General features: G+C 45.7%; 5 protein-coding genes across 5 annotated transcripts; 3 read left to right on the top strand and 2 right to left on the bottom strand.

The window, feature by feature from the left end:
- Positions 1-2,433: 2,433 nt before the first annotated feature.
- HO133_008642 (uncharacterized protein) lies at positions 2,434-4,458 on the bottom strand (the record flags this gene model as incomplete). Its single annotated transcript, XM_037299507.1, has 1 exon — positions 2,434-4,458. The coding sequence occupies one exon, from the start codon at positions 4,456-4,458 to the stop codon at positions 2,434-2,436; it is 2,025 nt and encodes a 674-aa protein (XP_037155508.1).
- Positions 4,459-5,735: 1,277 nt separating this feature from the next.
- HO133_008641 (uncharacterized protein) lies at positions 5,736-7,087 on the top strand (the record flags this gene model as incomplete). Its single annotated transcript, XM_037299506.1, has 3 exons — positions 5,736-5,744; positions 5,793-5,996; positions 6,479-7,087. The coding sequence occupies 3 exons, from the start codon at positions 5,736-5,738 to the stop codon at positions 7,085-7,087; spliced, it is 822 nt and encodes a 273-aa protein (XP_037155507.1).
- A 920-nt stretch (positions 7,088-8,007) lies between these two features.
- HO133_008640 (uncharacterized protein) lies at positions 8,008-11,023 on the top strand (the record flags this gene model as incomplete). The annotated part of the gene is made up of 3 exons (XM_037299505.1): positions 8,008-8,032; positions 8,101-8,280; positions 8,331-11,023. The coding sequence occupies 3 exons, from the start codon at positions 8,008-8,010 to the stop codon at positions 11,021-11,023; spliced, it is 2,898 nt and encodes a 965-aa protein (XP_037155506.1).
- A 166-nt stretch (positions 11,024-11,189) lies between these two features.
- On the bottom strand, positions 11,190-13,419 carry HO133_008639 (uncharacterized protein; the record flags this gene model as incomplete). Its single annotated transcript, XM_037299504.1, has 11 exons — positions 11,190-11,269; positions 11,317-11,422; positions 11,466-11,614; positions 11,666-11,990; positions 12,057-12,459; positions 12,516-12,636; positions 12,693-12,790; positions 12,849-12,931; positions 13,011-13,090; positions 13,157-13,212; positions 13,268-13,419. 11 exons carry the CDS (start codon positions 13,417-13,419, stop codon positions 11,190-11,192), a joined length of 1,653 nt encoding a protein of 550 aa, XP_037155505.1.
- A 966-nt stretch (positions 13,420-14,385) lies between these two features.
- Positions 14,386-18,320, top strand: HO133_008638 (uncharacterized protein; the record flags this gene model as incomplete). Its single annotated transcript, XM_037299503.1, has 8 exons — positions 14,386-14,901; positions 14,956-14,968; positions 16,089-16,648; positions 16,696-16,937; positions 16,988-17,045; positions 17,199-17,279; positions 17,337-17,919; positions 17,986-18,320. 8 exons carry the CDS (start codon positions 14,386-14,388, stop codon positions 18,318-18,320), a joined length of 2,388 nt encoding a protein of 795 aa, XP_037155504.1.
- Positions 18,321-18,644: the final 324 nt, after the last annotated feature.

Genomic DNA, 18,644 nt, shown 5'->3' with positions numbered 1-18,644 from the left:
CGCGGATACCAGAATCTCGTCAGCCCCCTCTCCACAATATATAAATACTACAGTGACTCGATCTGAGCTTTTCCAACTGAAGTGGTATAATTCTATGAGAGGTACATATGGAGCATAGTTTCTTATACACGGTTTCATGAGTAGACAGGTTTAGCAACGAATTTCAAAAGAATAATTTACAGCGAGATCAGCCCTAAATATCTATTTTTTAATTAGAGCTATCGATAAATTTAGTAAGCGAACTTTAATAAACGATATTTAAGCTTCTTACTTTTTAATAATTATAAAACGGAATTTAAAATTCTTTTAGCGTTGAAAAGCGCAAATTACACTCTATAATTTGAAAAAAAAATCTTGAAATTTTAATAGAAAATAAAAAAGTTATTCTATTTATAAATAACGTATATCTATTTTTTAATAAGAGGTTTTAAAATAATTAGCGAGCTAACTTAGTCGATCTAATTAAAGAGTATAGCGAACTCGAATTTATAACTAACTATATATATAAATTTAAGATTTTTTAGCTTAACTCTATCTTATTCTTTTATATATATTAATTAAGATTCTATATTATATTAGATATAATAGAATATAAAAATATTATATTATACGAGTAAAGGTCTATAAATTAAATTTATAATTAAATTTTTAATTAGAGCTATCGAGTAAATAGATAAGTAAACTTTAATAAGCGATATTTGAATTCCTTACGCTTTAATAGTTATAAGACTAAATTTAAAAAAAGAAATTTTTAAAAGCTTATATTTCGTTCTATAATTTAAAAAAAAATCTTAAAATTTTAATAGAAAATAAAAAAGTTATTCTAAAATTAAATAATGTGTATCTGTTTTTTAATTAGAGCTGTTCGACTATCGAGCGAATTTTAATAAGCGATATTTGAATTACTTGCGCTTTAATAATTATAAGATCGAATTTCCTAATTTTTTTAATATTAAAAAGCGTAATTTACGGGCTATAATTTAAAAAAATAATCTTAAAATTTTAATAGAAAATAGTAAAGTTATTAAAGGGTTAAAAGTAAGGGTAAGAGATTTTGATGATTATAGACGCTAATTTATTTATCCGCGATAACTCAGTCGGTCTAGTTAAAAAGCGTAGAGGACTTAAATTTATAATTAACTGTATATACAAATTCAAGGTTTTCAAGCTTAGCTCTATCTTATTCTTTTATATATATTAATTATATCTTTTCGACTAGTAAGTAAACTATTAACTTCGCTATATTTCTTATATAAGTATTATTTTAAATAATAATAAGATTTACGAATTTTAATAATTAGCTAAAAGATCTCTTTATTCTATAAGAAGCGATAGCGAGATTTATTAATATCTCTATAGTAATTCGCTAACTTCGCTATATTCTCTATATAAATTTTATCTTAATAGATAATAATATAAGTAAATTATAATAACTATTTTAAGAGTTTTTTTTACTTTATTCTTTATTCTATTATAAGTAACGAGTAAAGGCCTATAAATTAAATTCATAACCATTTTTTTATTATTAGAGCTATCGAGTAAATTTGATAAGCGAACTTTTAATAGACGATATTTAAATTCTTTGCCTTTAAATTTTTATATAACTAAATTTAATAATTCTTTTTTTATTTAAAAGCCTATGTTATATTCTATAACTTAAAAGAAAAATATCAAAATTATAATAGAAAACAAAAAAGTTATTCTCAAATTAAATAATGTGCACCTGTTTTTTGATCAGGGCTGTCGAGCGAACTTTGGTGAGCGATATTTGAATTCCTTGCGCTTTAATAATTATAAGACTAAATTTAGAAATTCTTTTTTTATCTGAAAGCCCATATTTCGTTCTACAATTTAAAAAGAATATCTCAAAATTTTAATAGAAAATAAAAAAGTTATTCTATGTGTCAATAACGTACACCTATTTTTTTGATGAGGGAGGGCGAGATTTTGATGGTTGCGGACGCTAATTTATTTACCCGCGATGACTCAGCCGGTCTAACCAAAGAGCGTAGCGAACCCGAATTTATGATTGGCTGCACATACAAATTCAAGGTTTTCAAGCTCAGCCCTACCTTATTCTTTTATATATACTGATAGCGAGATCGCTAACGACAATAGCGATATCTCTACGATATCGCGTCTTGTTTTAGAATGGCGTAGCCACCCTGAAACTATGCTAATGGTATTTTTTTTTAGCGTTGGCTGAGGTATAGAAACACCCCTCCTCTGTCACGGTCTCTGTCTCTCCACTTCCTAATAACTCGTATGATCTTATCTCACATGAGCGTTTCATCCCCTTCAAACCGAGACTTATCTCACCGTCACCGAGCCACCCAAAGAAGCCAACTTGGACCCATCTTCCCACCCCCCAACCTCATTCTAGCATACTTCGCCACCGTTAATCTCACCGCGTGCTGGCTTCAACGAAGCGAGTCATTGCAGGTACGAATCATAGAAATGCCTGATTCTTTTAAGCATGTCGATCCTGTGCAATCTTTCAGCCACCATATGGGGCTCTCTGGGATAGAGAACCATGTCACAGCGGTACTTGTGGTGCAAGCAACCTCGATAAAATGCAAAGGCCTGAGATACTGGAACGCGTTCGTCTTTCTCTGAGTGGAGGATAAGGATTGGTGTCTTAATATCCTTCATATGCCAGACAGGGCTAACGTGCCGAGTTTTGAGACAGTCCATTTCCATGTTCCATGGCGCTCCACCTGCTAATTCTTCTTCAACTGCTGGAACGTCCGAAGACATCGTTAACATGTCCCAGTCTGTCACTCCACCACCACAAACAGCAGCAACAAAGCGAAAGGCCGGTCGAGTCACCGAAAGATAGCTTAAGAACCCGCCTTGGGACCATCCACCAATTCCTATCCTATCTCGGTCAAAAGTTCCACGTTCGATACCTGAAAGAACCATCGCAATTATATCACTATAGTCTTTAGTACCCAGAAGACCTCGACCATAGCTCGCAAACTTTTCACCTCGAGCACTCCCACCTCGGTAATTGGGACATAAGACTGCGTAGCCCGCTGCGGCGAGCCACGGCCCCCAATGGAAATATGGAATGTCAAAACCAAATGTGACTCTCGTATGAGGTCCGCCATGAGGTATCACAACTGTTGGCCAAGGTTTTCTACCTCTTTTCGATGGCAACAAGAGCACCCCATCGAGCTCTGTGTTGTCATCCGCCGTTGCGTTGAAGACTTCTGCAGAAGCTATGTCAAGCTTGGTTATGGCTTGTCCGTGTTGCGAGAGCTGGCTCACATTCTGATTCCATATTGAGTAGATCTCTGTGGGGCAATTGGGAGAGCCCTTCCCGAGCACCAAAACCACGTTTCCCTCACCGAGATCTAGGATGTCCCAGGTGATAATCTCGGATATATCATTATAGAATTTCTTAGTATAAAGAACGGTGGCGGAAGAGCAACCTAGTAACAAGATCTGATCCTGGAGGCCTTTCTGAACCTGGACACTAAGAGAAGTCGCAGCCAAGCGCAGATCAACTGCATCAACGCTGTCATCGAGAGCCAATGCAGTCCAACCCTGCCCGTTCTCATCGATGGTGTAGATCCCGCTCACTGTATTGTTCTTGTCTGGCGATATGCCGCCCAGGAAATACATCGAGGACTCGGACCATGTCAAGCTACTGATAGGACCTGGGAAGGTACAAAGCTTCGTTGCGTTACCATTTTCCAGGCACACCTTTTCCAGAATGACTCCTTGATACAAAGCGGAAGATTTGTATTCGGGGGTTGGTTGCAAAACATAAAAAATTTGGTCGGATTTTAGATTCCATGCGAATTCGTTAACGTGAGACGCCTTTTCGAAGAGCGTGAGGGTGGTCTTGGTTCCAACATCGATGCACCGCAGACGACTGTAATCCCAATTCGCATTGTATACGGTTGCGTCGTCTCCAATTGCAAGCTTGCAATCTTCTTTGGCTGTCATCTCGTCTGGACAAAGAAATGCAATATAGCGATCATTCGGGCTCCATTTGAGTGACGATATCTTTTTCTTTTTCTTAGGGTCTGTAAGCGGGACAGGCTCTAACGACGCCTGATCAAGAAGATAGATGGCAGAACATTTTCCTGGCTCTGCCCTGTCGGACACGAATGCTATGGTTTTGCTGTCCCAGGACCAACGTGGAAGCTCATCATTGAAATCCCCTGACGTGATCTGACGTGCTGAATGCTCCTTTCCAACTTCAGCGATCCACAGTGAAGATGTTACACGGTCACCTCGTCTTGATGCAGCGCGCAGACAGTAGACTGCGTTCTTCCCAGACGGTGCCAGTTGAACATCTCCAGGACATTCTAGGTCAACCAAGGCTTCTGGGGTGAGTCCTGTTGGCTGACTATCGACCGTGGGGACCACTCTAGCAGAGTCGCGGCTCAAGGCTGAAACTGGTGCGATGTTATTCGTCGCTCCAGAAGTTGGCGCAGCGTCATTCATGGCTGCTGCAATCTTGGAAACAAACAACGACGTTTTCAACAGCTCTAGAATTGCCTGTGTTTAAAACACAATGCCAGTAGAACAGTCTCGTGTCCCCTAAGACTAAGAGCCAATCAGAGTCCTTCAGTGTACTACCAGTGTAGGACTCATCGTGCTGGTAGGTTTTGCCGTTGGGATAATTACATCAATGACGCATCAACACCTGCTATCTTGATGACCCGCGCTGTTGGGAGGAAACTTCCTATAGCACGACTTTGGAGAACAAAGATCATCATAAACGGGGGTTTTCTACCAACTTCCTTTTCCGAGGAGCTCTCATTGCGGAGCCGTGATTCCTACGATAAAGGTTATCCAATAGATCCCGATATCATGTAGGCAGGTAGCCTCGTCCATAAAGTCCGCGGAAACGTGTGTCTCGGGTATGTATTTAAGGGCTGAAGAGCATCCGGGTCAAGATAACCATCTGGAAGCCCATTGGCTTCCAGAATCTACACATCCATCGCTATAGGCTTTTTGGAATGCACCTCGCGTGGCGTGGGGTGGGATTCGTAAGCGCGGTGGACGGCAGTCATTACTCGGATTCACCCTCTTTGCAATTTCCTGGGAGATCGAATTATGAAGCGTAGAAAAAGGTTCCTGAAGCTTCAAGAGTTCTAAAATCTGTGTCTTATTTTGATAAAGTTCTATGATACCCGCGACTTGTCGTACAATTTTGGTGAGACGTAGATATTTGGGGGTCGGACTTATCGGACATTGTGAAACCGAGTGAGGAAGGGAATCGTACGAGAGGGGGTGGCAAGTTCAGGCTATCGACTGCATTCCGAGCTCAGCAGCCCACCGATGGAATTCAGTGGATTGGTGGTACATGAGACGCGAGGAGTGCCAATTTCGGTTGGGTCCCGGGTCTGTGGACTCCTACACCATCTAGAAAGCCATCACCAATGGTAGAAATGGCGCAACGGACTTCAGAAGTTTTTCTCAGATGGGCATCTGGTCCTGCCGCTATCGTCAGACTGCCATTGACTGCCTTGCCTGCTCAATCACCACCTTGCATGTGGCCTACAACGTAGCGCACGAGGGTAACGTGGTGCATCCACAGACATGGATAGGGAACGCGGCTCTCGCAGCCTGACCCCATGTTCCATCTATAAATGCCTCAGTGGTCTCCCGCCGGATCCATGTCACGGGGCTGGAAAACAACTCCAAATATCACATCAACAGAGACTTACTTACAACATTAATCACAGATCACAGAGTTTGGACTCTAACGGAGCATTATGTCTGATGTAAATCAAATGACAACGTCCAAAGTAATTGAGGCTAATGGAAACAAGGTCTCATGCAAGGCAAATGGCCCCGAAGATGGGAGCAACAGCTGTATCGAGCCTGACTGTGACCCAGATGAGCCTCTAGAGGAGGTTACTTGTGCTTGCGGTCATGGCTATTTCAACGCAGACAAGAGATGGGTCTCAGGTTACGAAGTACGTTCAGGCCTGGCACCACCAAAGCCGTCGCGTGATGAGGAACCGAACCACAAGGTACAGTCACTTATAATTTTCGAAACCGCATTTCCACTAATGTCGCCAGTCTTCTCCTCCAATATCCTGTTTTGGATGAATGACATGGGCATGATCTTGGAGAAATACGAATCGGGGGGTTTTAGGGGGGTCTGGAAATGGGGTTCTTTTGCTGCATACATTTTAATCGTGGGTCCACTCCTCACTCGCTTGTAAGCGAGGGGTGGGACCACGATATGGCCGTGTTCAGCTGAGGTAGTGCTTGTTGAAATCTTTTTGTAGAATAATAATAGGCCAGGATCGAGGTATTGATGTATCACTATGACACGTAATGTCTACCGTCAGCGGACTTTCCATCATAGTGCGTTCTGACAGCATTGTGCATCATATTTCTGAGCGTTATTGGCTAGATGTGTGCCTACCCAACTAGAGATCTACTTGGGAACTCTTAGCCAGGCAAGGGGTTTTCAATTGGTCACATACTGACACCCATCATCCAATAGGAAAACCAATTATCTGCGCCCCGCAAGGCTGGTTCAACTGACGTCGACATATGCCTCAGTTCAAGCGTAAGCAACAGTAGCAAAACAAACCGGGAAATGGGGGCTTTGGAGAAAAAAGCCAGTATGGCGAGCAGCACAAATGAAGCAAGCTTGCGAAAAGATCCCATATTGATAAATATCGATGCTTCACAACAACAAAGCCAGGGGACCCAGTCAGCTCTTGTAGCCCCGATCAAGACTGAAGCAGCAGCTGCTGAAGCCCGTTGCTGGGAGAAAGCGGTCGAGGTAATCACTCTGATAAGAACCAAGAAGCTTGACAGCTTACTCTTCCAGATTTTTAACTTCACGTTAACAAGAGATGACAAGAAGCGTATAGACACCAAGACAATGGGGGAGCATCCCACAAGTAGCCTTAAGACCCTACTGGAATCAGCAACGCAAGCAAAGGAGGCGTCCGATGCCAGCGGCAGCACTTTCAGAAAAAAGGCAGAGCACTTCGTGACCGTGTTCCATGACTATGCAACCTGCGTTGACGCTATGATACAACAATCGCCAGAGATCACGTCCGTGGTGTGGGGCTCGATCAGATTCCTGATGGGTGTAGGTTAAGACGCGTATTCACTTGGTATCAACATTGGCTTATAAGTATCTAGGTTGCGGTAAAGGAAATACAGAACCGTGACATCTTAAGCACTGCAATAGTAGCTTTGGCAAAACGCATTGGACGTTGGGCGGAGTACTTGCATATTTTCCCCACACATGGTCGAGTCCAAGACGCGATAGCCGAGATATTCGCTCAAGTCCTCAATTATCTTATTAGAGCGAGATACCACTATTCGAAATCGTGGGTTGGTTAGTAACGCACCACAGTCTTTCAGTGTCATCTGACTAACGTTTTAGTGCGTTATGCAAAAACGGGGTTCACCCTTATTAACCGCAAGTTCGCGAGTATACTGGCTTCGATTGAAAGTGACTCTGAGACACTTGAACGAGAAGTTAATGCCGCACATTACCTAGATCATACCCTTGATCGAGATGGTAAGGTTTCAACGTGGCCTTCTGTACTTTCTACTGATCAAATTGGATCCCAGCTCAAAAGGCGCGAACGTTGATCGAAGATGCCGAGTTCGCCAAGCAGGAAGGATTCCGAACAGGTATGCCCGCACATCCATGACGGACCAATGAGTGAATGTTCAGAGTGATGGGCGAATAACATTTTCTAAGAGTCCCGTGCCCTGCATAAATGCATTGAGGATGTCTTGCCGACGCAAGGGCATACATCCGTTACACTCCGGGAACGACTTGAAGACACCCTGTCCACTATGTCTTGTACATTCCGTGAACGTCTGGAAAACATTCTGTCGATACAAGAAAGCACTTCTGTCGGCTTTCGCCAGACTCTTGAAGAGAGTCTGTCAAAGCAAGACAGGACGTACAGCATGGCTCAACGTAGGTCTAATATGAATACCAACGGCTTCAGTGTACTGACATGGAGTCAAGACATAAGTGACGTGTTTCACAATACAACAATGGCATACTGGCAAGAGCAAGAAGGTAATTACATGCCACACCAATCCATGTTCACCATACTGTTGCAAGTGCAATTCTGATAGGTATCGCAGCCAAGGCTCGCACAGATCTCGCGAGTCGAGCCCTAGCATGGCTGCAACTAGGATCTCGGGCCTCAGACTCTACACCCAGGTGGGAGAAGGGAACTTGCGAGTGGATTTTTCAGCACCCGGCCTTCGAAACCTGGTCTGCGGAGAATTACAGGAGACCGCTGTGGATATCGGGGATACCAGGTTTGCTGTTTGAGGCGGCCCTAACATCAATAGAATACTGACAGCTCTAGGTTGTGGGAAATCAGTCATGGCACGATTCCTGGCTGCAAACGCCACTACTAATATTACTCTCACCCATTTCTTTCAAAGCTCAGTGGATTTAAGCTCATCGCGAGCGACTGCTCTTGTCATCTCCATGCTTTCCCAGATCTTGGAAAGCGATATTACACGCTCACAACCGGATCTCAAACCAGCCCTTACCAGCATCGTCCCATTGTTTGACCATTTCAGATGCGGACAGGACTGTCCATTCTTGCGATTATGGCCAGTATTGGAAACAGTCCTTTCCAACATGCCAGATTACACTTTAATAGTTGACGCACTGGATGAGTGCAACGATCCAGAAAACAACGATCCTCTGATCCAGCGCTTACTCCTTTTGGGGTCAATGGCCAATTCTCGCATCATATTCCTCTCCCGCTTCCACGCGAGGTTTGAGGGACCGCTCAGAGTCTCTGTGAATCTGGCTATGGACTCGTCGACAGTGGGTGCAGACATCATACAGTTTGTCCGACAAGAGATATCCCGAGATGCCCGACTTCAGCCGCTTCAGTCCCAGATCCTTGCAAAAGTTGAAGACTCGAGTCAAGGAATGTTCCTGTGGGCAAAACTTATGCTTGACGATTTGAGCCGTGCGCCGAGCAACAACGTCCAGGCCCGTCGTCTTGCAGGCTTTCCCAGAGGTTTAGACAGTGTCTATACCGAGTATCTGCGCGAGGGAACCGAGACACTGCGCCCCGAAGAGCTCGCTTTACGACGTGAGATTTTTATTATCCTGGTCGGAGCTGTGCGTCCACTCACGGTGGATGAAGTATCGTGTGCAATTGCTTTGAAGCCATCTTGCCAACTTGATGAGAATGATCTGCTCTTAGACCCGAAGCACGAAATTCTGCGACTGTGCTGGCCATTAGCAATGGTCACCGGAGATTTTGTGCAACTGATACATATGTCTGTCAAAGAATTCCTCCTGTGGCCATCAGAAGAGGCGACAGAGATGCAAGGAAGGCTTAACCTGACAACCGGGGAATCAAACATTTACCTTGCTCGAAAATGCCTCAGTAAGCTGAGTCAAGAGACCTGTGGATCGCTTCACCGAATCGGAGCCATGATCCAGAAAAACGCGTTCTCAAGCACAGCGGCGGCAGCACTCGAAAACTTCGAGTGTTACAAGAATAGTGTATTTTATGAATACGCCTCCTTGGGTTGGCATCATCATCTGACATCAGTCCCCAACCCCAAGATCGCCGATTTGGTTCAATTGCGAGACTTTCTGCAGGATAACTATTTCGTGTACTGGGCGGAAGCGCTATACGAGTGGAAGTCTCAGGACGACATGGGCCCAGCATTGGAGGTGAGAGCCTCGATTCAGTCTTGGCTTGCTCTACTTCCATCAAAGCTCAGAGAATTGGCGCCAGTGGATTCATATTTCATTGCAGCCTATGAGTCTGTTCGTCAGCAATATGACGTTGCTGATGAGTATGATAAGAGTCTCCCGTTCTTATGCCTCTTCCGTTTGGGAGAATATGCGAACCTTGGTGACACGCCAGAGAAGTCATACATGTTTTATCGGCTATTGGCCCGAGGCCTCAAGGATACTTTTGGTGCTGAGAACCCTCTGACAATGAAAGCCACCTATCATCTAGCAAGAGAGCTCCTCTCACAAGGCAACATGCTAGAAGGGGAACGTTTGCTTTCTACAAACGGAGAGATGCAAGATCAAGTCTTGGGTCCGGACCATCCGGATCACGTCATGAGCCTAGAATACATCAGCTATGCCCAGTGGCAAATCAACAGATATGAAGAATCCGCACGAGGCCAAGCGAAGGCACAAGCGGGGCTGCAACGCCTATGGGGTCCCTTGAAAAAAGAGGTCCTGAAGAGCAAACTATTTCTGGGATACGCTCTACAAGCCCAACGAAAGCTTGAGGAAGCGTTGGATATTTTTGATGACATATGGAAGATTTGGCTGCCGGTAATGGGACCGGACAACCCCCTTTCTCTAATGGCGCAGTGCTCCATGGGTGCCATCTATCGAAAACGAAGAATGTACCAAAGAGCGAAGCAGCACCTGACTGCAAACTTCGCGGCCCGACAGCGCGTGTTTTCGCTCAAACTTGCCGTGACAATTGACTCCGGCCTCCAGCTGGCACTTCTGTACCGGGAGACTCGGTGTCTAGAAGAGGCCAAAGGGCTATTAGACCTCATTTCTTCCTCAGGGACCATAGACCAATGGTTCGAGCGTGTGTGTCAGGTGTCACACATACAAGCTTTACTGTGCATGGACCGGGGGAACGCTGAAGGTGCCGTGGAAACACTCAGAGCTATCCTCATCGCCGCGAGCGCTAAAGGCCGTGAGGCGAACAATCGCGAACTCCTCTGGGTGCGGCTCACCTTGGCGGATCTTTTGCGTTTGCAAAACTGCTACGACGAAGCCTTGCTGCTTTTTTCGAACCTTGTTAGGCATCAGGAGGTGGAGGCTAGCGACTCACGGCCCTTGAAGAAGGCGGACTCCGAGTCTCGACCACAATTGGAAATAGCAGAGCGGGCGCTGAGGTTGATTAGAGATGCGGATACCCAGGCGGCTGAGAACCTTTTGGAGAAGAATGAGTTAGAATGGGTACGGCCACAAGATTTCTGGATTATATTTGGCGGCGAAATCACAGACACCGCATGGATCAATGACCCGGTAATGGAGACTGCTTAGAATAGAATCCTTATTATCTAACACCATCCTCATTTTATCTTGTAGTTCGAAACAAGTGGCGATTAAATTGGGGAGTGTTGAAACAGAAAAGGTCCTGCTCTGATCTTTATTCGTGGCCAACTTCGATGTGCACTTCATAGCAAAGACTTGCGCTAGAAGATTAGTATCACTCTTCAGCATTGATCTTGTAGTTGCTGGTGACCAGAGAGAATAAGAAAGACACCAAGACGTTGACACAGATGAAAGCTACGCACGCGAATTAGCCCGGATCGGCAACGGATATGCATACACACTGAAACCATCACTTATTCCCTTTACGTAGGACTCTCGTACCGCTACCTGGATATAAGGCGGCAATGCCTCGAGGCACTGTAGGCTCTCAACGCACGCTGTGATGATCTGCCAAAGTCAAGAGAATTCTCGAATTCCCCACAAGGACTACCTCGGGTATATTCTCAGCATTCCTGTCCCTCAAGGCTTCTGCCATATAGAGTCGACTCCTAGACTGTGTGATTGCCGTAATCACCGACAGTGCTACCAGGTTTGCAACCGCGGTGCAAAGATGCAGGGCTCCATATGCTGCCGCTTTGTCTGCAGAAGAGTCAGCATCAAGCAAGGCTTTCCCAATGTCGACTCCCTTACCAGTGCTATCAACACTTTTCAACAAGCCGACGAGGAGAGTGCCAATGATGATGCCATTGCATATACCGCATACGAGAATCTCGGAACCGGCTTCCACCACTGGTTCCGAGCCGTTCCAGCGTAGACGAATCGCGATCGCTGCTGCGAGTAACATCACCATTGAACCTATAAGTAAATCCTTGAGGCGGCCAAAACGACGGATGTACAGACCGGCGACTAGATTGCCGGCCGCCGTACCAATGGCTATCGTTGTCACGAGTAAGCCCCCAACAGTAGTGGTGCGATGGCCTGTGAGGTTGCTATACAGTGATGTGAGGTATAATAGCTAGAGTATTGTCAGGTCTTCATTAGATCCTTTGCTTGAGAACAGGAAAAGGCGGAGTTCACATACTGTCATGAACGCCATATCCTTGAAGAATGTTATTACGAATAGAGGCCAAATAGATCTCCGAACCACAAGGTATAAAGGAACCAATGGGGTATCCAAGGTACGCCTTTCAATGATTAGAAAAAAGACGAAGGACAATCCGCTCAGCACTAGAAGCGTAGGGATGGCAGGGTGAGACCAAGGCACGTCATTACCACCCATACTCAGTGCAAGGACCAACGTTGCGACGAACGAAGCAAGGGCCATTGCTCCATATATATCGAAAGATAGTTTTTGCTGAGGGCGGACAATGCTATCACCTGGCTGATCGATTTGAATTCTCTGACTTGGCAATGGTGGCAATTGGACCGTTATGAAGACGAAAACGAATCCTAGTATAGCCACAGGAAGCTCGAGGGCGAAAGCCCTGGATCCAGCACGATTCAGTATTGTATCTTCGAATATGAGGCGGAGTATACCTACCATCTCCAGCCGATTCGATCGACGACGAGACCACCCATTGTGCCTCCAATTAATTGTCCAGTGAAGACGAAGAACTGTAGAGCGCTTTGCCACGATGATCTGTCTTGAAGCGATATGATATCTGTCCACCTCGTGGTCAGAGTCATGGTCATCAAATTGTATACTTTGCTGACTTGCCATTAAAGATCAGGGAGACCATATAGCCGAGCCCCGCTGCACCAGCTCCGACCACCAATCTGGCAATGACAAGCATCCAAAAATTGTAACTGATCGCACTGTTTATAGTCAATAATGGGTTGTCATGTATTAGTGTACAAGTAGCGTGTCTGATACCAGAGTATAATGCCCACCGTAAAAAACATATAGCTCGCAAGGAGTAATGTCTTCCTGCCATAGATGTCCGAGAGGCGACTATACTGTATGTTAATTCAGAGACGATGTTGGACTAATTGCAAGGAAAAGTCTGAATCGAGAAAGACTGCTAGCAAGACTGACGAGTGGCTGCACAGCTGCAACGCTGACACCATAAGTAATACTGAGCCATGCCACATGCCGCAATTGGTGCAACTCCGAGCCTAGAGGAGCGAGTCGTATGAGCTAGGGTGAGACGATCAATATGCACGCAGGCAATTGGAGTATACCAATCCTGGGAAAGGCAGCCAGCTCCAAAATGTTATCCGCAGCATAGAGGAGGATACTGTGTTGATAAGTATAGCCTCAATTCCCTTTAAGACGAGACTCTGGTGGCATACCCCAGAACTAGCGCTGGCAGAGCTGCGTAAAATTGCGATCGTGATATCTTGTGGGGAAAATTGGGCCTGAACGAGGGGTCAGACGCAGCCTCATCCGCCAGGAGTGGACGCGAGCTGTCATCTTCCAGATCATCATCTCTGGAGTCGTCCATGGTCGATGACACCCCTCACGGTATGATGGATGGCATATAGAGAAAGAACAAAGACTCTGAAAACGAAGAGATTCAGAGCGAGCTTGTGAATTTGAAGGACAGATAAGTTGGCATACCCAGGATAAGCCCGGCGCTGTTTCGATTGGTGATAGGTCCTGCTGATTTCATAGGCTATGCCCAATACGATTAGAGCTAGTACTTGGGGGCAGATACATTTGCAAACTCGCTTGCTAACTCGCTGGAGATTTCCCCTTTTGCACCACCCGATATTGGCTTATGGCACATAGTGATTCGGATGCGTTCGGGGGTCAATTCCAGCCTTTCTGGTATGACACGTGGGTGACAGAAGTCGTCGTACTCCCTGTGATAAGGAACGCTGGATAGCTCCACAGCGAAAGATCTGACACAGAAGAGCTACGTATGTTAATTGTGGGTCTTATTCAATCAAGAACATTTCTTCGCCAGGGTAGTTGTATTGGAGAAGCATCGATCGATTTATGCTGATTAATAAGACAGTGGGATCTCTTGACTTCTGTCACCCGCGTGGCATTAGCTCCGCATATGCGCCAGGTGGACTTACTGTCGGGATTGTATCTAGTACCCTGCGGCGTGAAAACCGCGGCCTTCCGACACAGCTCCTCGATGAGGGCTTTCGTGAGGAAAACTTTGCTGACAGATCTAGAGGTTCCAATGCTCTCTATAATAGTGCCATAGAAAATGTATTCTCAAAAGCGTTGACTATCAAAGTATCAGTCGATGAAAAAATATAAATTTGGTTGTTCCAGCGCCAAGATTTGCTGGCACGCTGCCGGGGATTTAGCCCAAGAAACCTAGAGGTTTTAAAGGATACGCTAAATGACTTGCTAGCGTGGGGGAGATCTATCCCCATATTGAGATTCGATGGCCAAGCTGGTGGACGACTGTGATTAGTCTCAGGCTTCAGCGTTCTCTTTCTTTATCACAGCCATGGCTTCTCAAGAGTACGTAAAGCTCGCACAGTCTCTCCCGCCACGACTGCTACGATTCTTCGCCCGTTACCCTCCCCCTACATCCTCCTTCGCCAACCGCGCCCCAACATCCTCAATGTCCACCTCGCTTAGCACCTCCTCCTCCAACCCAAATGCCAGTCGAGAAGAGAATACCATCTCAGATTCCCCCCCATCACTCCCTTATCCGAACCCGTTCCAATCGCAAAAGCACCCAGCTACCGGCAAATGGCACAACCCAGTCTTTTCGTTGCGGCGGCAAGCGGATCTAGTGAAGATGGCACGAGCCAATGGAATTGAAGAGCTATTACCTTACACAACCAAGGGCACAGAAGAGAGAATACAGAGGAGGGTGAAGCATGGATTGAGGGTAAAGGGGACAGGGGTCGGGCAGAAGGTGAAAGGAAAGCTGTGGGAGAGGACGATGAAGGGGAGGTTGGAGAAGAGGAGGCAGGCTATGTTGGAGATGCCCAAGTTGGTACAGGAGTGGAAACAGGTAAGCATTACCTCAAGCTACGGTGCTGTGGGACGGCGCTGACAACATCTACAGAAGGGCCACGGCCGTGGGTGGAAGAAATGGCCGAAATGATTCTTGTTGGAGGAGCGATTGCGTCCTTCATGAAATCTCGAGCCACACTCATTGATAGCTACAAGCTCTCGAGGTAAACAAGCCGGGACAAACGTTTCAGTGGTTGTATAGCTAGCAACAGCAAAAGAATGGCATAAGGGCAGGTATAGGAGTTGTGAAGCATTGTTAGGAGCCTGCTCTGTATCCTCTTCATAAGAATCTCAAGTTGTACATCAGATAACTCCAATACGCAGAGTCAGGTGGCTTATCACCTGATCAATTGGGCATTGCGCAGGTCATGAAGCATGTAGCGGACTTTCTATGGCATATCCACTCATTGGCATAAGAGTAGCTGCCTCAAACCGCCGCATATACATCTTGCAAGTCTTTGCCTGACGGCAGAGGATTACCAGCATCTCGACATTGATACATGATGCTAAGGATACCGTCTTGCTCGTTGCAGAAATAGTAAGTCCAGTTGGTGGTTGTGAATTATACATCGTCCGCCGGCCATCGGGCAAGCTGTCAAAACAAGTAGCCGTTCGATGAATTGACTCCTTCACGATTTGGACGCCGAATCTGATCTACGACTCAAAAGAACATGTTAATCGAGATCAATCTGGCGCGGAAGAAACGTTCCTCGTTGATGTTGATTTTGATGGAATTTTGCGGACTGGTGCGACTGGGTATCACTTTTTCTGTGCCATGCCAAGGCCCACCGGGAACGCTAGCCCGTTCGAGAATGCTTGGCATGTCGTCGCTGTTGGATAGAGAATTATTCTTCTGGCATGCCTTCATCGAGTAAGGTACCTCTCGCCGCTCTCAAGATTCCTGAACAGGTGAGCCGAGGGTGTAAGGGTGAGTCTAAAGGGTGAGGCGAGGGTGCGTGTAAGAGGTGGCTTGTAAATAAACAGTGTTGGCCGTCGAGCGTCCTCTAAAAATTTACGCGCGAGCTGAGACGTGCTTTGCATGAGCTGATACTGCTTTTCACCAATTACAAAGTTTACACATGACTTTACGCGCGAGAATCACTGAGGGAAATGAATCCGGATCTAATTGCCTAAAAATAACGGGCGCGAAGGATTCTCTTCAATGCTGAATAAGGAAAGCTGCAGCGGCTATCAATGAGGCAATAAACAATTCACGGACAGTCCGACAACCTGTCCTGAACGTCTCGACCTCTCATCTCGCTTTCTTTTCTCTGCTTGCATTCCGTAACGGTCTTGTGTACCACATCACTAGATACAACCTACTGTTATCACGGTCTCATCAGGATTTCCTGCTATGGCCTATCATCCGCCTGTTTTCAGCCCAAGAGGATATGCAGCAGCTTCGGCAGCAGCGAGGCGGAGACATGCAGTCGAACGGCCTGCAGGATGCAGCAGACTTCATTTACCATATCTGTCCAAAGGCTGAGCATGTGGGAAGAAATCCGCCCCACCATTTCCTACATTTCACATCTTTTAATTTAGCCTTGAATCCAGTCCCATCACGGAGCACAACAACAGACTCGAGCGTTAATCTGAAAAATGGCACTGCTCCACATTGTCCAAGACACTTTTTCAACCCTGACGAGAGTGCAAGAGCGCCAGAACCCTACCCTGTCCCTGCTGCGAGCGTTCAAGCCCAACTTGAAACTGCTCCTGAGATTGATTCTGCTCCTTCAGCACCCGAGGTAAGTAGAGACGTGCTACGGTGATAACATGTCTGATTCAAACCTAGACGCTCCCTGAGCAGGGCCTCGAAGTCCTTTACAACAAATCGCCCCCAGAGGCTGTTAACGTCAATGGCGTTATCAAACAGCTAGAGACTTCGACTACACTTCGAAAAACTACTTTCTTAAAGCGGAAAAACTTTGCTTTCGCGGCCCTGGCCATATTGCTTCTTATGGCACTAGCCGTTGGGCTCGGTGTTGGACTCCGAAAATCTCCGAGAGCCTATCCTAGCTCTTCAGCTACAGCCAGGTACGTATCTATCTAATGCTATAAGGACAATTCTTTACTTATAAAGCAAGACCCTCAGGGGGCCCGATTTCAATGAACACAGCAAGTCCCACGGCGTCTGCAGATCCTGTAAATAGCTCTTTCACGCAACAAATCCTCAACGATACTTCTTTTGCAGCAATATATATGAATATTGGCGATAGACATGTACTTTTTCAGGATATCAAAGGGGATATTCAGCAAGTTGTTTAAGCAGCCTCGGAAGATCAATGGATAGTAAAGACAAACCCAACGGGTATCTCGGACGCGAGAGATCTAACACCCTTAGCGGCTGATGCTGTGGAACAAGATGTTAGCACAAGTGTAAGTTATACATTGAGAGATACAAGAATACTTCTGTTACTGACTTCAGCAACTCAGCTTCATCTTTACTATATTTCGGTCAGCAATCGTCTCAGCTCAAGAACGTATACCGACGGTATTTGGTGGCAATCTAGTGAGGATCTCTCAAATTACACTACATTCCCGAGCACGCGGCAACTATCAGTTACGTCGACCAACAGCACTGGAACTGTTGCTGCAAATGAGACTGTTAATCAGAGTCTCTTGTTATACGAGAATCTGCATGGCGACGTGTCCGCTCTTTTGAGAGTGGCACGAGCTGCTACAGATCCGTGCGATGCCATCGCTCTCACATGTCTTAAGCTTGGGTTGGGTACAAAGTCTCACTGGATTGATATCACCTCAAACAACAAATCGGAAGCGCGCTTCGGGTTTTCGCCCATCTATTTCATTGGTAGGTTCAATCAAACTTTCAGCAGCACATTGTACGAGATGAATGGAGGAACTACACTCAGAGCCCCGTTTGCCAGCGCACCGACCCCTTTCCTGGATCAAAGTATATTAGATGTGCAGATGCTTTTCTATGACTACAACTCTACTTATTTCTTGTCGTCCGAATACACTTCGTGGAATAATGCCAGCTATGGAAAATTCTACTCGGGTTCGTAATACCTATTTCAGAACCCTAACATATGTAAATTAAACGTCAAGTTAACGAATCCATTAGGAGGGGAGACATCAACCACATCAGATCAGGCCAAAAATTTCGGAAACAGCGATTTTACCGAATCTGACCTCGTGATGATTAGTCCGCCTGGCTATTTATTTGCAATCTGGGTTAATGGCACACGGCCAGCCGTCATCAACTTCAATCCCTCCACGAACACTGCCCCCGTTGGTCCATTCCCTTTCAGGAGACTTGCTAGTATTACTTTAGCTAACCAAACGGAGAGCTACTTGTATCATCAGATTAACGGGACTACGCTTGCGGAGGAGCAGTACCTCCCTTCTTTGAACCAATGGATCACCACCTCTCACATCACGATCTCAAGTTCTTGGTGATCTCGTTGTGGTCGCCCTTATCATAACAAGAAGGCGCTGCACCATGCCTTCAAGCGAACTGGCTTGCCTTTGTCAATATAACCAGAAATAGTTTTCTCAATCGAACTGGTCGTAAACAAAGGAGCGACCCCGCTCCACAGTGAGACTGTTGACCTTGTGAGGCTCATTTTGGCTTATAGGAATAGTATAATTCTAGGAACCAAAACCAGCTTAGAAGGTGAAACAGCGAATGGGATCGTACAGTTTTGAGGACGAAGACAGAAGAAGGAGAGAGTGAAGAGGTGCTTATTCGATAAGTGCTCTTTTTATGTACCTGAGCGCTTA

Source organism: Letharia lupina (assembly GCF_014066315.1).
Source record: "Letharia lupina isolate WasteWater1 chromosome Unknown contig_5, whole genome shotgun sequence".
NCBI lineage: Eukaryota > Fungi > Ascomycota > Lecanoromycetes > Lecanorales > Parmeliaceae > Letharia > Letharia lupina.
This window is presented reverse-complemented; position numbering and strand designations above follow the sequence as displayed.